General features: G+C 41.3%; 1 protein-coding gene across 1 annotated transcript in view; it reads left to right on the forward strand.

The window, feature by feature from the left end:
- Nucleotides 1–13,635, forward strand: part of ANK3 (ankyrin 3) — a 333,291-nt gene that overhangs the window by 203,233 nt on the left and 116,423 nt on the right. Inside the window, exons 19-23 of the mRNA XM_082855185.1 lie at nucleotides 1,574–1,672; nucleotides 1,760–1,858; nucleotides 2,602–2,697; nucleotides 6,695–6,767; nucleotides 6,929–6,991. Of these exons, the coding sequence (XP_082711311.1) occupies nucleotides 1,574–1,672; nucleotides 1,760–1,858; nucleotides 2,602–2,697; nucleotides 6,695–6,767; nucleotides 6,929–6,991 (430 nt within the window). The remainder of the gene's footprint in view (nucleotides 1–1,573; nucleotides 1,673–1,759; nucleotides 1,859–2,601; nucleotides 2,698–6,694; nucleotides 6,768–6,928; nucleotides 6,992–13,635) is intronic.

Genomic DNA, 13,635 nt, shown 5'->3' on the forward strand with positions numbered 1-13,635 from the left:
ACCAAGAAAGAACCCTGCAAAGCAGCCAGGTGAATTCTGGTCCCCAAAATGGGATACCCTTCATCATGCATGAAGCAGCTTTAGGGGTCCTAAGTCAGACTTATATACATGTGGTTACGGTGAGCTTATCAGCAGGGTCTGGTCAGTGTGGCTGCACTTACAGTTCAGTTCATGGAATAGAATCTAACCAGAGTCAGTTCTTTAGGGCAGCACATCCCTGCTGAGGTGTCTTCACCTTCCACAATCAGCTGTGTTCCGGACGTCCCCTTTTCAAATTCAAATACGCCCATTTGCTGGAGTGTCTTAGTTAGTTTAGGCTGCTATAACAAGAATACTATAGCCTGGACAAACCTTTTTTTCTCAGAGTTCTGGAGGTTGGGAAGTCCAAGATCACGGTGCTGGTAGCAGGTAGAAAAGAGAAGAGGCAGTCTGTCTCCTTTCTCTTCTTATAAGGGCACTAATCCCATTCATGAGGGCTCCACCCTCATGACCAAATTACCTGCCAAAGGTTCCATCTCTAAATACCATTACACTGGGATTAGGGTTTCAGCATACAACTTTTAGGGGATACAAACATTCAGTCTGTAGCACAGAGTCACCATAAAGACGCATTAATGCCATCACATACGAGATGCAGACACTTGAAAACATGGACCCCTGACCCATGCCCGTTTAGAAATATTAAAAGTCTGTGCTCTCCCTTTCAGTGTTCTGGTGCTGCCAGCGTCATCGTAAACAGAGATTGGCCATGGGCACTGAAATTGTGTGGTGGAGTCTGTTACATTATGGCCATCTAGAAAAAATACCTGGAATATCCTTTTTTAAAAAAATAATTATCTAGAATATGTGTGTGTGTGTGTGTGTGTGTGTGTGTGTGTGTGTGTATCTATATATACATACACATACATACACACACGATATATTTTTTAATAGGTGGAATTTATAGCCCCTCAAGGGTCAGTGGATATTAATTGGAGAAGAAATCCATTGCTTTGTCTAAATGAGTGGTTTTCAAAGTGTGGGGCTCTAGCTAGGTAGGCAGAAGACTTTAACTAGAGCATCTATTCCTAGGTCAAGTTCATACATCGCAGACCTCCTGAACTCACACCAGCCTCTCCTGCTTCAGTGTTTCTATCCTTCGTATCTCCGTCACGCATTCTGATCATCATCTACCGCTTTCATGATCACTTAACCACTTCACATTTTTAACCTCAATTTTATGCTTTGAGAGAGCAGAGTGTTGAATAAATGCTAGTCCAAGTCTGTCCATTGAGCACGCTTCTGACCCTCTGCGAGAAGCCACTGGATCCTTCTGTCTAGGCTGTCTGTTGTTCCATCCTTTCGTCCTATCTTGAAAAGTTGTTACGGAAATAAAATGAGCCGATGCTAGAGCGAGCACTTTGGGACATTTAGTAACTATTTCCATGTGAGGTGGTATTGTTATTTATACCTTAGATTAGCTCTGAGAATTATCAATGACATTTGTTTTATATAGGGGAAAAAAAACTCTTTCTGCCTCGTTAAGAAAGATTATTTCTTAATAAAGTTTTTATATATATATATATAATTACAGATGGGATACACACCGCTACATGTGGGCTGCCACTATGGAAACATCAAGATTGTTAACTTCCTGCTCCAGCATTCTGCAAAAGTGAATGCCAAAACAAAGGTAAACTCCTTTCTCCTCTGTATCTACCAAGTCATTGATCTCGTGTCCAAGGAAGTAAGAGTCTTTTCTTCCATCTTCCTTCTACAGAATGGGTATACGCCGTTACACCAAGCAGCTCAACAGGGACACACGCATATAATCAATGTCTTGCTTCAGAACAATGCCTCCCCCAATGAACTCACTGTGGTAAGAGCAAAGGGCCAGCTAAATGATGAGGCGGGAGCTGGGTGCTGGTGTCTTCTTACATTTTTATTGGACAGGGTTACTTTTTGACTTTCTATGTTTAGTAGGCATAAACAGAGCATTCAGTAGAATGAAGGGAAAAGGACAATAACTGTATTGTTGTGAGTTGTCCAGAGAGAGAGATGTGATTAATGTTTCCCACTTAAAAACTACAAACCGGGCTTCCCTGGTGGCGCAGTGGTTGAGAGTCCACCTGCCGATGCAGGGGACGCGGGTTCGTGCCCCGGTCCGGGAAGATCCCACATGCCGCGGAACGGCTGGGCCCGTGAGCCATGGCCGCTGAGCCTGCGAGTCCGGAGCCTGTGCTCCGCAGCGGGAGAGGCCACAGCAGTGAGAGGCCGGCGTACCGAGAGAAAAAAAAAAAAAAAAACTACAAACCCACTGCTGCCCAGTAGGGAGTACAAACATAAGAAGAAGCACGTGTTTGTTTCCTTGATTACATAAAACATTAAAAAGCCTCTCGCGTTCCATGTGTAGCAGCCCAGACTCTGCTGTATGAGTAGGGACAGGTTAGGTATGTTTTGTGCAAGGTATGTCTTTAATGAAACAGCGTTTTGGGTGTGACAGTGGGAAAGGACTGGTGAGACACTCACCTTACGTTCGTAAAGGCAAACGTGTGGAAACACACAGGCGCTGAGACACGTGGAATGACTTGTAATTCCTTGACCATGTTTCCCTCTTCCCAGAATGGGAACACTGCCCTGGCCATTGCCCGGAGGCTTGGCTACATCTCAGTGGTGGACACCCTGAAGGTGGTAACTGAAGAGACTGTGACCACAACTGTGAGTAGTGGATGCCAGACCTTGTAACCCCATTACCCCAAGAGCCAGTTCTCAGATTGTAGATTTTTCCAGGCTTTGGGGAGATGAACCTTTTCTCCTCCATTCAGAAACTAAGCACCGTATTTCCAAATGCTGTCACCTCCTTAATGGCAGTCAGCAAAGCAAAACTCTCATTTCTGATGGGAAGAAAAATTCAAAACACTAAAAATACCTTTTCAAAAGTTATACCTTTCAAAAAGCTACAGAGGTTTTAGTTCCATAGAAAGCTGAATGTATTTCTTTATTTTGATATAAAAAATTTTTTAATGAGATGTTTTGACATTCTTCTTTGACAGTGCAAGAAAGATGAAAACTCCAAGTTGGTTCTTTAAAATATTTTAACTCACAAATGATAATGGGTACATTGTCGTCATTATTGTAAAAATATTTTTGCCTTGTTAGAGAAACATTAGAGGTGGGTTCCAAGTCAGTTTTTCCCACCACGCTCGCTTCTCTTCCATTCACCTATTGGAGTTTTCCTAGGAAAAACAATCACTTCTTTGGAACCCCGTCTGGTGCCTTTGAACTCCATCAGGATTTGGTAACTTTGGAATCCATAGCAGATATTGCCCCATGTCAGAGGTTTACTTGAGTTATTCCTGACTGCATGACTCAACACACAGACCCGAGATTGAGTCCGTACAGTGTCAGTTTAGGACTCTGCAGCACTTGGAAGTATCAGCTGTGCTTCCTTTTCTCTTATGCCACCTTCCAACACGAAGAAGGCATAGTTCACGTCTGCAGTCTGGATATACAGTGCTTCGTACAAAACACCATGGCTTGAAGGACTCTGTTGCTACCTGCCGGTTGAGTTATTTGGCTGTGTACAGGTTTTAGAAACTAAAACTTCAGCCTGCTGATCACGAAAGAGAAATGTTGTAATTTGCAAAAGAGAAAACAGTAGCTTTAATGGGCTAGAGCAATGGTTGTCAACCAGGGCACATTTCTAACTTTAAGATATAGCTGGAATAGAAATAAATTCCTACATATTGCTTTCATATCCCTCTTGAGTATTTCATCATCTTAAAATCTATCATTAAATTCTCAAGAAAAGAGTTTAAATAAATAATGTTTATTAACCTTAATTTTATAGCTATGCCATGTAACTCTCTTGAGAGTAGGAAAGGAGAGAAGGACAAGGTATTAAATAACAAGCAAGTGTCACCATGCTATAAAAGACTTGAAGTCACTGAAATAAATATGTGAAACTTCTGTTTCAATGTTAGAGAATTGAAGGTGGTATAATAGTTCAAAATATAAATCTTATTTGATTAAATGTCAATGATTTTCTCACCTGTTAGGAAAGTTCAAAATATTTCTTTGATATCAAAAAGAGCTTTAGGAGAAAATAAAGTTACAGACAGGGAAAGTAAAGTTACAGCCTCGGGAAATGGCCTGAGAGAAAAGGGTTTTAGGGCTCCAGTTCCTAGTGAAAGAATGTGCACGGCAGTCATGCCATTTCTCACTCAACATCATCAGCTGACTTGGTAGGTGACTTTCTGCCAGAGAGAAAAGATTACTCATGCTAACAGGAAGGTCCAGTTTGCCTGGTGAAGTAAATGAGGCTTCCGCCAAATGAAACGCTCACATTGACTAGAAAAGAGGCCACTGAAGTCCCTAAGACCTAGTCCAGCCCTGTGGTATTTGAGACTTTATTTCAAGCTGAGACACCACCTTGTCAGCCCTGCCTTTGCAGTTGCCTGTCATCTAGCTCAGAGAGGACTGACGGGATTCAGGGTGGGGTGTGTGCCCTTAAGCTAACTAAGCACATTGCAGCCGCCCGCAGGTGGGTCTCTTGTTCAGACGTTATGGAAGCCCCAGCGACCATTGTCTCCTTAAGCAGGCATCAGTTCTTCAGTAGCCTTAAAAAGAATACTGCATCTTTGCTAGGAGTGCCATATTGGATATGGCAATTCTGAGAAAGATGCTTTAGTTAATGACATTACAGTCACGGCAGAGTAGGAAACTGAGTGGCTAGAAGCGGATATCCAAAAGATACGAATTAAGCTATGTAAATTGCATTGTTTAAAATTCCCTCAGTAGCAACGAGCAGAGTACTTCTATCACTCCGATGTTGCTTTCTAACAGCCTTCTCTAATGGAGGGAACCAGGGCTCCTTGGAGAAAGGACAAAATCTACAACTGGGGCAGGAAATATACAAGATGAGCCTGCAACCTCTGGTAGTGCCAAAAAGTAAGGCCCTCCCTGTAAATAAATAAATAAACATACATACACAAAATGATGGGACGTGTTAAAGGGACACGGGAAGCCACTGAAAGACTTCCCAATGGCCAAAGCCAGAACAATTTGAACAAAAGAAATAAAATAGTATCGGGGTATAGTGCAAAGTATAAAATATATATCCACGAGTTCATTACTGATGCGGATAAATGATTGAATGACTATGGAGGAAGAGGCAGATTTCTCAGGCAAAAGAATTCCGAATAATTTATGAAAATACTTTCCCCTCCCAGAGTGGCTCACGATTCCCCATTGCTCAAGTGTGTCTGAGTGTAGTAACTTCCCTCGCAAGAAAACAGTGTGGAGAGCAGGGGAAATAGAGTAGATTACAGGGGAGAAAGCTGACCAACACTGCTTCAGCCACGTGACCGAGGACAACGTCAACCCTGGTGAATCATGTTGACAGTATATGCCCTTGATGTGATGTAACGAAAATGACATTTTACCGCAGTGGTCTTCCTCCCCAAAACATATAACCCCAGTCTAATCAATGAGAAAAACATGAGACGAATCTCAATTAAGGGACATTCTACAAAATACCTGACCCGTTCACCCCAAAACTGTCAAGGTCATTAAAAACAAGGAAAGTCTGAGAAACTTAGCCATAGGGGCCTAAGGAGATTGACAGCGAAAGATAACACGGTACCCTGGATGGGATGCTAGCACTGAAAAAGGATATTTGGCAAAAGCTGAGGATATCTGAATCAAATATAACTTTAATTAATAATAATAAATCAATATTGGTTCATGAATTGTGACAAAGGTACCATGCTAACATGTGTTAATCATAGGGAAAACTGGGTGAACACTCTCTAGTATCCTCGCAATTTTTCTGTAAATCTAAAACTGTTCTAATATAAAATATTTATTTTTTGAAAATGTTCAATTACAGTATTACATGCTGGAAAAATGCAAAATAACGCTTTACTTCAACATGACTTGTACCATTAGTCTTTTATACGCTCAGATTAAAAGAGGCTTCATTTTAAAACTAAAACATAGTAGTCATTAATATTTTCAAACAAGTAATACTGTCAGTGTTCTTTGGATGGATACAATTTATCTAGGCGAAAAGTCATCAAAGAGCAATTAAAAGATTCAGTATAGCCTTTGCTCTGTCATACTGTATACCGTTCTTTAAAATTTTGTGGCAGTTGAAATCACCCTGCAAATGCATTACCTCTAAAATATTTTCTGCAAACACATGGTTGTAAAAGTTATTGGAACCTCAATATTGTGATATATTCTAGAAATTGAAACATACACCTAGGAAGGGAAAACGAGAAGGGGCTGGCTTGGCACAAGCAATAAAGACAGGCTTCTTGCCAGTCATTTGCCTTATCATCAGCTAAGACTTTTAGTGGAATGGGGTGGCAGATCCATGAAGACCGTGAAGAAGTATAGCAATGAGCTAAAGGAGGCAGTATCTCTCTCCTTTTTTTCCTTTGAAAAGCTTTATCGCGGACCTAAAGCTTTTAAGCTGGTGCGCATTGCCACTAGAATTCTTTCACCTTGTATTCGTTCTCTGCCATGTACATGATGAGGAACTTAGTGCTGTGAAGGCATAATTTTGATGTCATTTTGTATGAGGGGGCCTTCAAGATATTCAACACACAAATCCCACAGTAAACCAACAGATTAATTTAGGAAGAAATGAATAGTCTCAGTAAAATGTCCTGTCTGCTCATACTAAAATGACTGCTTTCTTTGTTACTAGACTGTCATAGAGAAGCACAAAATGAATGTTCCAGAAACGATGAATGAAGTTCTTGACATGTCTGATGATGAAGGTATGAAAACCTCCCTTGAGTTCGTAGTAACAAAGAGTGACTTTGTATTTTTTTCCTGAAGAAAATTCATTGCAAAATGTTTTTAGAAGCATTAATATGTTTCGTTGTAGTATCAAGAGCATGCATTTTTCACACTTACATTGTTCACTTAAATCATGCAGTTCGTAAAGCCAACGCCCCTGAGATGCTCAGTGATGGCGAATATATCTCAGATGTTGAAGAAGGTATTTGTGAATTTTTATTGTGATAAAATTTAACTACCAGCTTTATCTTCCATTTCTTATCTTTGAAATGTAACCCTTCCTTGCGTTACTAACTTTTCATTTTATCTTGCAATTATTAATTAATGTATCATTTAAACAACATGTATTTGGTATCACTCACTGTCTTCTTTCAGTCTCTTTGAATCCCCTCTCCTTGAACGCATTTTTCAATTTGAAAATGCAAGTGTTACTAACGATCTGGATTACTTTCTTACTATTTGTTTCTATTAAGCATAAAAATTGTTTTTATTGTTTACATTTGAAAATCTAGAAAGTAAAATCTGATTAAGATTCATATCTAAAATATTTTTTTTGATAAGAGAGGGTTTATAAGGGAAGGGATCAAATGCCCATTCTAAGATGTACTCTAAGCTTTGCAGTGAAAGTTGCTTTTGAACTTGAACTCATAATGAAACCTCAACCCGAACAAAACTGCTTTCAAAATGTAAGTTTTCCATATTGATTTCATGAAAGAGACAAATTATAGATGACTGTCACTGTTCTTCATGTGCTTAAAAGAAACTACTAGTTTTCTGCCTTACTTAAAAATCAGTGCGTATGACCAGGTCATGTTATGGAGTTATATTAATGAATGACATCCTTATTGTTCTTTGGAAAACTAGCATTTTTACAGTAAATAAATATGATAAAGATGGCAAATTTTTGGCCTTTTTACTGCAATAATGAAATGTTTACTTAGAGTAGAATTTATATTATGTTTCTTTTCTGCGTCATTTGACTCTCCCAGTGTTCTGATTGCTTCTCCATTTTCCGTCTCTCATGTTGTGTTTTTCTCTCGGGTCAGTCTTAGTGCAGCTAGTCTTTCTCTGCCTCTGGGTTGTCTCTGTTGTAATTATCGGTTCCTTCTTTGATTTGTCCAGATTTCGTTGGAAACCTAAATAGTGGGAAAGCCTACCTGATCCAAAGTCACTTTAGCTTTTTCAGTTCCAATGACTGCCAAGTGTAAGTGCGTTGTAGCCAGGGATTGCCTGCCTAGGAGAGCTAATGTCTTGTTGGTCATTTAGGGACCTGAAAGTACCTGTCTCATTGTTCGTAAATGTTGTTTTGATAAATATGAAAGGCTTCTACTCATCATTTTTCTTTCTTTTTCTGTAAACCATCAACTATATGTTTACCTCTGTTTATCCCCCAGTGGATAATATTTGCATCATCGTTAGGACTCTACGAGTAACATGCCTTACTGTCATATTATATTTCGCTGCTTTCTTATGCAACATTTTCAGAGTAATTTCACCTGTGCAGAAGATAAAAGGAAAGTGATGTTCTCACAAAGATGCATACACTCACAAAATATGGTGTCAAATGAAATGATTATGAGATATAATATGACAGTCACAGACCTAAAAATTTGCTAATGTCTAACAGGATATCCCCAAATAGCTGCATTGATGAGAGGCCAAGTTTGAATGGACCATGTAACAACCTTATACATGTGGATAACTCATTTCCAAAAAGAAGAAATTTTGAATCTCTTCATTTGAAGATATTTCATTTAGCTGTTTAACTGGAAATGACCATCATTTCCTTTAGATTGATCTCAGCTTGGGAATTTGAAATGAATAAGCAAATTTTCATGCTCATTTTATCCGTCTTTCTTTAAACTCAGCCCTTGCTTTATGGATGTGTCCGGGGGCTGTTGGAAGAAAAGGGCTCTTGACTTCATAACGTTGTAGCGTTTAATGTTGAAAGGGAGTTGCTTAAAGGTCCCTCAGTCTGAACAACCGTCACCCAGTGCTGGAATTACCTCTGTTACGAGATCCTGTGCCCAAATGCCTCCATGATGGGAATTGCCTAATTCCCAGGCTGCTATTCCATGTGAACAACTCTGACTTTAAAAATTCTTCATTTTAGGGAGCATCCTTGTCACCGATTCAGGCTTTAACTCAGTGATTCAGGCTCTGATCTCTTTGGCACTATTGACAACAAAATCTGCCTCATTCATGTAACAATGCTTCTGATATTTAAAAATGCTTTTCGTATTTCTTCTCAGTGTTTCTTCCTCTGGGCGTACTATTGGCACTTCCTTCCCTGTTCCCATACCATCGTGGTCAATCTCCTATGTACATTTCATCGTGTCTGTATCCATCTCACACTGAGGTGGCCAGAGCCGAACACCATGTTCGAGGTATAGTCTGAGCAAAGCAGAGTGTACAGGGCTATTGCTTTGTCCGTAGATGATAAATACTAAAAATCTATGACTGAAGATGAAGATATTTCCAGGGTTATAATATATACTTAATTGACTCCTATTAATATTACTATCGGCTAATGTCCCTAAGTTTGCTTTCATGAGGTCTAGGAAGCCACAGTAGCCCTTTATCACATATTTGTGTCATTCTCTGCTGCATGAACTAGCGTTTCTATTTTACTCCAAATCCTGCAACAGATCATTTTGAAAGTGAAATTCTAAAAGGATCCCTACAACTTTAGTCTTGCCGGGGCTTTGCCACTGTAGGCTGATTCGGTGCTTCCTGTTTCATTAAGCCCTTACGGACGGAGGCGAATGTTTATTTCTGTGAAACCACGGCATGTTGTGAATCTCTCTACATACGAACTCGTAAGTTCTTGAGGTATCCCAGGTGCTAAGAATATCAGCGGCTTTTAAAAGCAAATAAAAATAACAAGCAATATATGCTGCCGATTTTTCTTAAGAAAAGAAGAATGAGTTTGTAACATGGGAAAATGTAATTTAATCCTAAATTATAAAAGTTGAGTGGAATATTAGGAGAAGAGTGCCAAAGGCAGTCTCTTTCCTCCTTCCTCTTTTCTTTTATCTTTGCTTTCCCCTTCTCTTCTCTCTGATCCACTATGAGAAATTAGTACAGGTAAAAAAAACACTTAGATTAATTTCTCAAAAAATAATTTTCAAAAAATAAGGCTAAAAATGCTATCAGTTAATGGCCTAAGGCAACAATGGAGCCAAGTCACAGAGTAGAACAGAGGTTGAAGTGTCAGCACAGCAGAGAGAGAGCAGGTGGTAAGCCCGCATGTTCTACAGGTAAGGGGTAAACAGAGCTCCTCAGAGGGCCAGACTGACTCGCAAATACCTTAATGCTCTACTTTCTTCTTTCCCCGAAAATATGTGACACGCATATAAAATTAATATACATGCAAAATTATTGTTGATTCTAGTACCGCTTAGAGTCTTATGTTTTGCAGTTCAGTTTGTAACTAAAAAGAAAGAAACAATGAAATTGGAAGAGAGCAGAGGGAGGGAGGGAGGGAAGAAGGAGAAGGGAGAGAGAAAGGAGGGAGAGCGGGAGGAAGGAAAAAAGGAAAAAGAGAAGAAAATTGCGATTAAGATTCGAGTTGTCTTCTAATTTGAGTCTCCCTCCCAGGGGACTTCACCACTGGCTTTGGTTCAACAATGATTTTACATTGTAAATTCCTATAAAATGTATTTTGTCAATTAAAAAAATGTACAATACTGTTATTTTAGCTTGCAGGATTCTAGTGGATTGGGTTATAGTAATAGATTTAAAGAACTATAGATGGGACATAATGAGAACTGGAATTAAGCCATGGAAAGTAAAAACCCAAAAGGCAGCTCTGTGAAATAGGACTCCACTGACCAGGTTTATGAAATAACTGGGTGACACAACCGTTGCTGGGAAGAATTATTTAATTATTAGCTTCTTACAATTCTGATAGGACTATAGAAGCTCTTTCAGGATCAAATGTAGACACTAAATATTAAAAGAAAAAAGTAAGAGTCTAAGTACACTTAGACATAACTGTCAGTTAGGTATACCACAGTCTACCAGATTGTGAAGTTTCCTATTAAAGGAAATCCAAAAATCTGGAAACCAGATTCCAGTACCCATCAAGGAGCACAGGAGGGGTTAATGAAGCAGAATAAATCTGTCTGGCCCAGGAAAAAACTAATTATGTGCGCTAAGATTGCTATGCACTGGTCCTTTGGAATTGAAGCGGTAGAAATCTAAAGGCCTGAGCCTCTCAGAATTTAAATTCTTCATCAAAATCTGTATATTCTTCTTAAAGAGTGAGATTCTTACTTTATATAGTGGGTCAAAATCTTCGGATGCATTATTTATAAAAACGTATTTTGAAAATTCTAAAAAAATTAAAATTGTCAGTAGGTATAGGTTTGAGGTATAATAAAGCACTAATGTTTCATCAGCTATCATGAGAGAGTCAAGCTCACCTCAGCTTTGTACCCAAATCCGTGCCTAATGGAAGCCCCAGCAAAGTGAAATCCACAGATTTTAGAGAACTCAAAGGGCAGGTTAGTAACCTGTAGTCCAAGCTCTCCATTACCCTGATGAGAAAGTAAAGCCCAGATAAATGTTGAGTGACTTACCCGACCAGGTTAGTGGCAGAGTGGGACAAGAAGACAGATGTGAAAGTCTGTGGAATTAGGTCACCTCTTTCATAGCTACTTGAACGTGACCTGTGTTCTTGTATATAGACCCCAAGAGTGAATTTTTTTTATTGGGGGAAATGTCCTATAGGACCTCTTCTCACCGAATGCTTTGGACTATCCTGATCTTCTGGTCATCGTAATAAATAAATCAGACTATTATGTTTTTAGCTTTACGGATCTGGAAAGAAGCCTTGGAGATTACCTTGCCTCCAGGTCCTCCAAGGGAGCGGTGACTGTTAGGCAGAAATTGTCCTTCACCTGAAATTTTATCATTTTACAAATACCTGTTAAATCCTAACATCCAGCCAGCCTTTTGCCTGATATCTCTCTGCTTACAATTGACCTTTCAAACAGACATTACATAGTTGCGTGCTACTCTCGGCATAAAGTCAAAATGAAATACCAGACGCAGAGACCTAATCTTAGTCTCTGGTGTATCCCCAGAACCTAGTACAGGACCTTGCACACAGCAGCTCTTCAATATGTGTTTGCACAGCTGCGTCCAAGAGGAGGGAGACCGAAGGGAAAGGATAGTCTTGCAGGTTTCTGAGAACAGGCAAGATGGAGAAAATTTGCTTCCTTGCTCCCTTTTCCTGCCGTTATACCCCTTCTCACTGAGACAGCCCTAGGCTACGTATTGATTCGATAAACAGCTTTCTAATGACTCTCCCAAGGGGTGTCTGCATCTCAAAGAATAGTTGGTGAATTTAAAAGAATTTCCAGCTCGGGCTTCCCTGGTAGCACAGTGGTTGAGAGTCCGCCTGCAGATGCGGGGGACGTGGGTTCGTGCCCCGGCCCGGGAAGATCCCACGTGCCGCGGAGCGGCTGGGCCCGTGAGCCATGGCCGCTGAGCCTGCGCGTCCGGAGCCTGTGCTCCGCAGCGGGAGAGGCCACAGCAGTGAGAGGCCCGCGTACCGCAAAAAAAAAAAAAAAAAAAAAAAAAAAAAAAAGAGGAAGAGGAGTGCCAGAGGATATGGAGAGAGAGTGGTGAACAATGGAGAGAGAAACCAGACGAGTGAGTTCCAGCAGACGCCCTGGGAGAAACTTGCCTGGGAAGGTCCAGTCAGATGAGCACAGGCCATTTGGGAATCCCTGCTGACCTCAGCATCTGCCACGTCCAGGACTTCGTGGATTCAGACCCAGAATAAGTAGCTCTCATGTAGTGTATTTTTTCTCCTCAAGAAGCTGTGACAGATGAGCAGCTGTAGCAGCCTGTGGCACGAGGGGGAACAGGAATTGTTGAAGAGCTGTCAGGGAATTAGCATGTTTATTGACTAAGGTCAATAGGTGGTTTCTTCATTTGCCCAAAACAGGTTGTAATTTTGTTTTTTTAATAAATTTATTTATTTTTGGCTGCATTGGGTCTTCGTTGCTGCGCGCGGGCTTTTCTCTAGTTGCGGCATGCGGGCTTCTCATTGTGGTGGCTTCTCTTGTGGAGCACGGGCTCTGAGACACGTGGGCTACAGTAGCTGTGACACACGGGCTCAGTAGTTGTGGTGCACGGGCTTCGTTGGTCCGCGGCATGTGGGACTTTCCCGGACCCGGGCTCAAACCCATGTCCCCTGCATCGGCAGGTGGATTCTCAACCACTGCGCCACCGGCGAAGCCCAACAAGTTGTAATTTTGAATAAAATTTCCCCCACACCCCCAGTTCTTTTAGTCCCTGCCCATCTACCCAGAACGTTTGACCTGCTTCATGGGGAAGTGGGATCTCACCTGGCCACCCGTACCCCCGCCCCCGACACTGGGATTCCTACTACAGAGAAAGAAGAGAGTGGAGGGTGACACCACGGAACATCAGCACCGAAAATGATTGGCCGGGGGCAGGCAGGATGGTGGGCAGAGGGTCTGGAACAGGAGGGGTTAGAGAACCAAGGGAAGATGTGAACACGTGGGAAGGGGTGGTCCGAGCACCTGGGCCAGAAGCGCACTGAGGATGAGAGTTGACAACAGGCCTGGCCTGTCTTTACCTTGTATGTGCACACCCTGTAGGTAGACGTAGGAGACAGAGAACAAACCAATAACAGGTGCTTGTTGCCCTGCATGGTGAAAAGCAGTTTGGGTGGGGCTTCCCTGGTGGCGCAGTGGTTAAGAATCCGCCTGCCAGTGCAGGGGACGCAGGTTCGAGCCCTGGTCCAGGAAGATCCGACATGCCACGGAGCAACTAAGCCCGTGCACCACAACTACTGAGCCTGCGCTC

The sequence above is a fragment of the Leucopleurus acutus genome (genome assembly GCF_964270905.1).
Source record: "Leucopleurus acutus genome assembly, chromosome: 14".
In the NCBI taxonomy this organism is placed as follows: domain Eukaryota; kingdom Metazoa; phylum Chordata; class Mammalia; order Artiodactyla; family Delphinidae; genus Leucopleurus; species Leucopleurus acutus.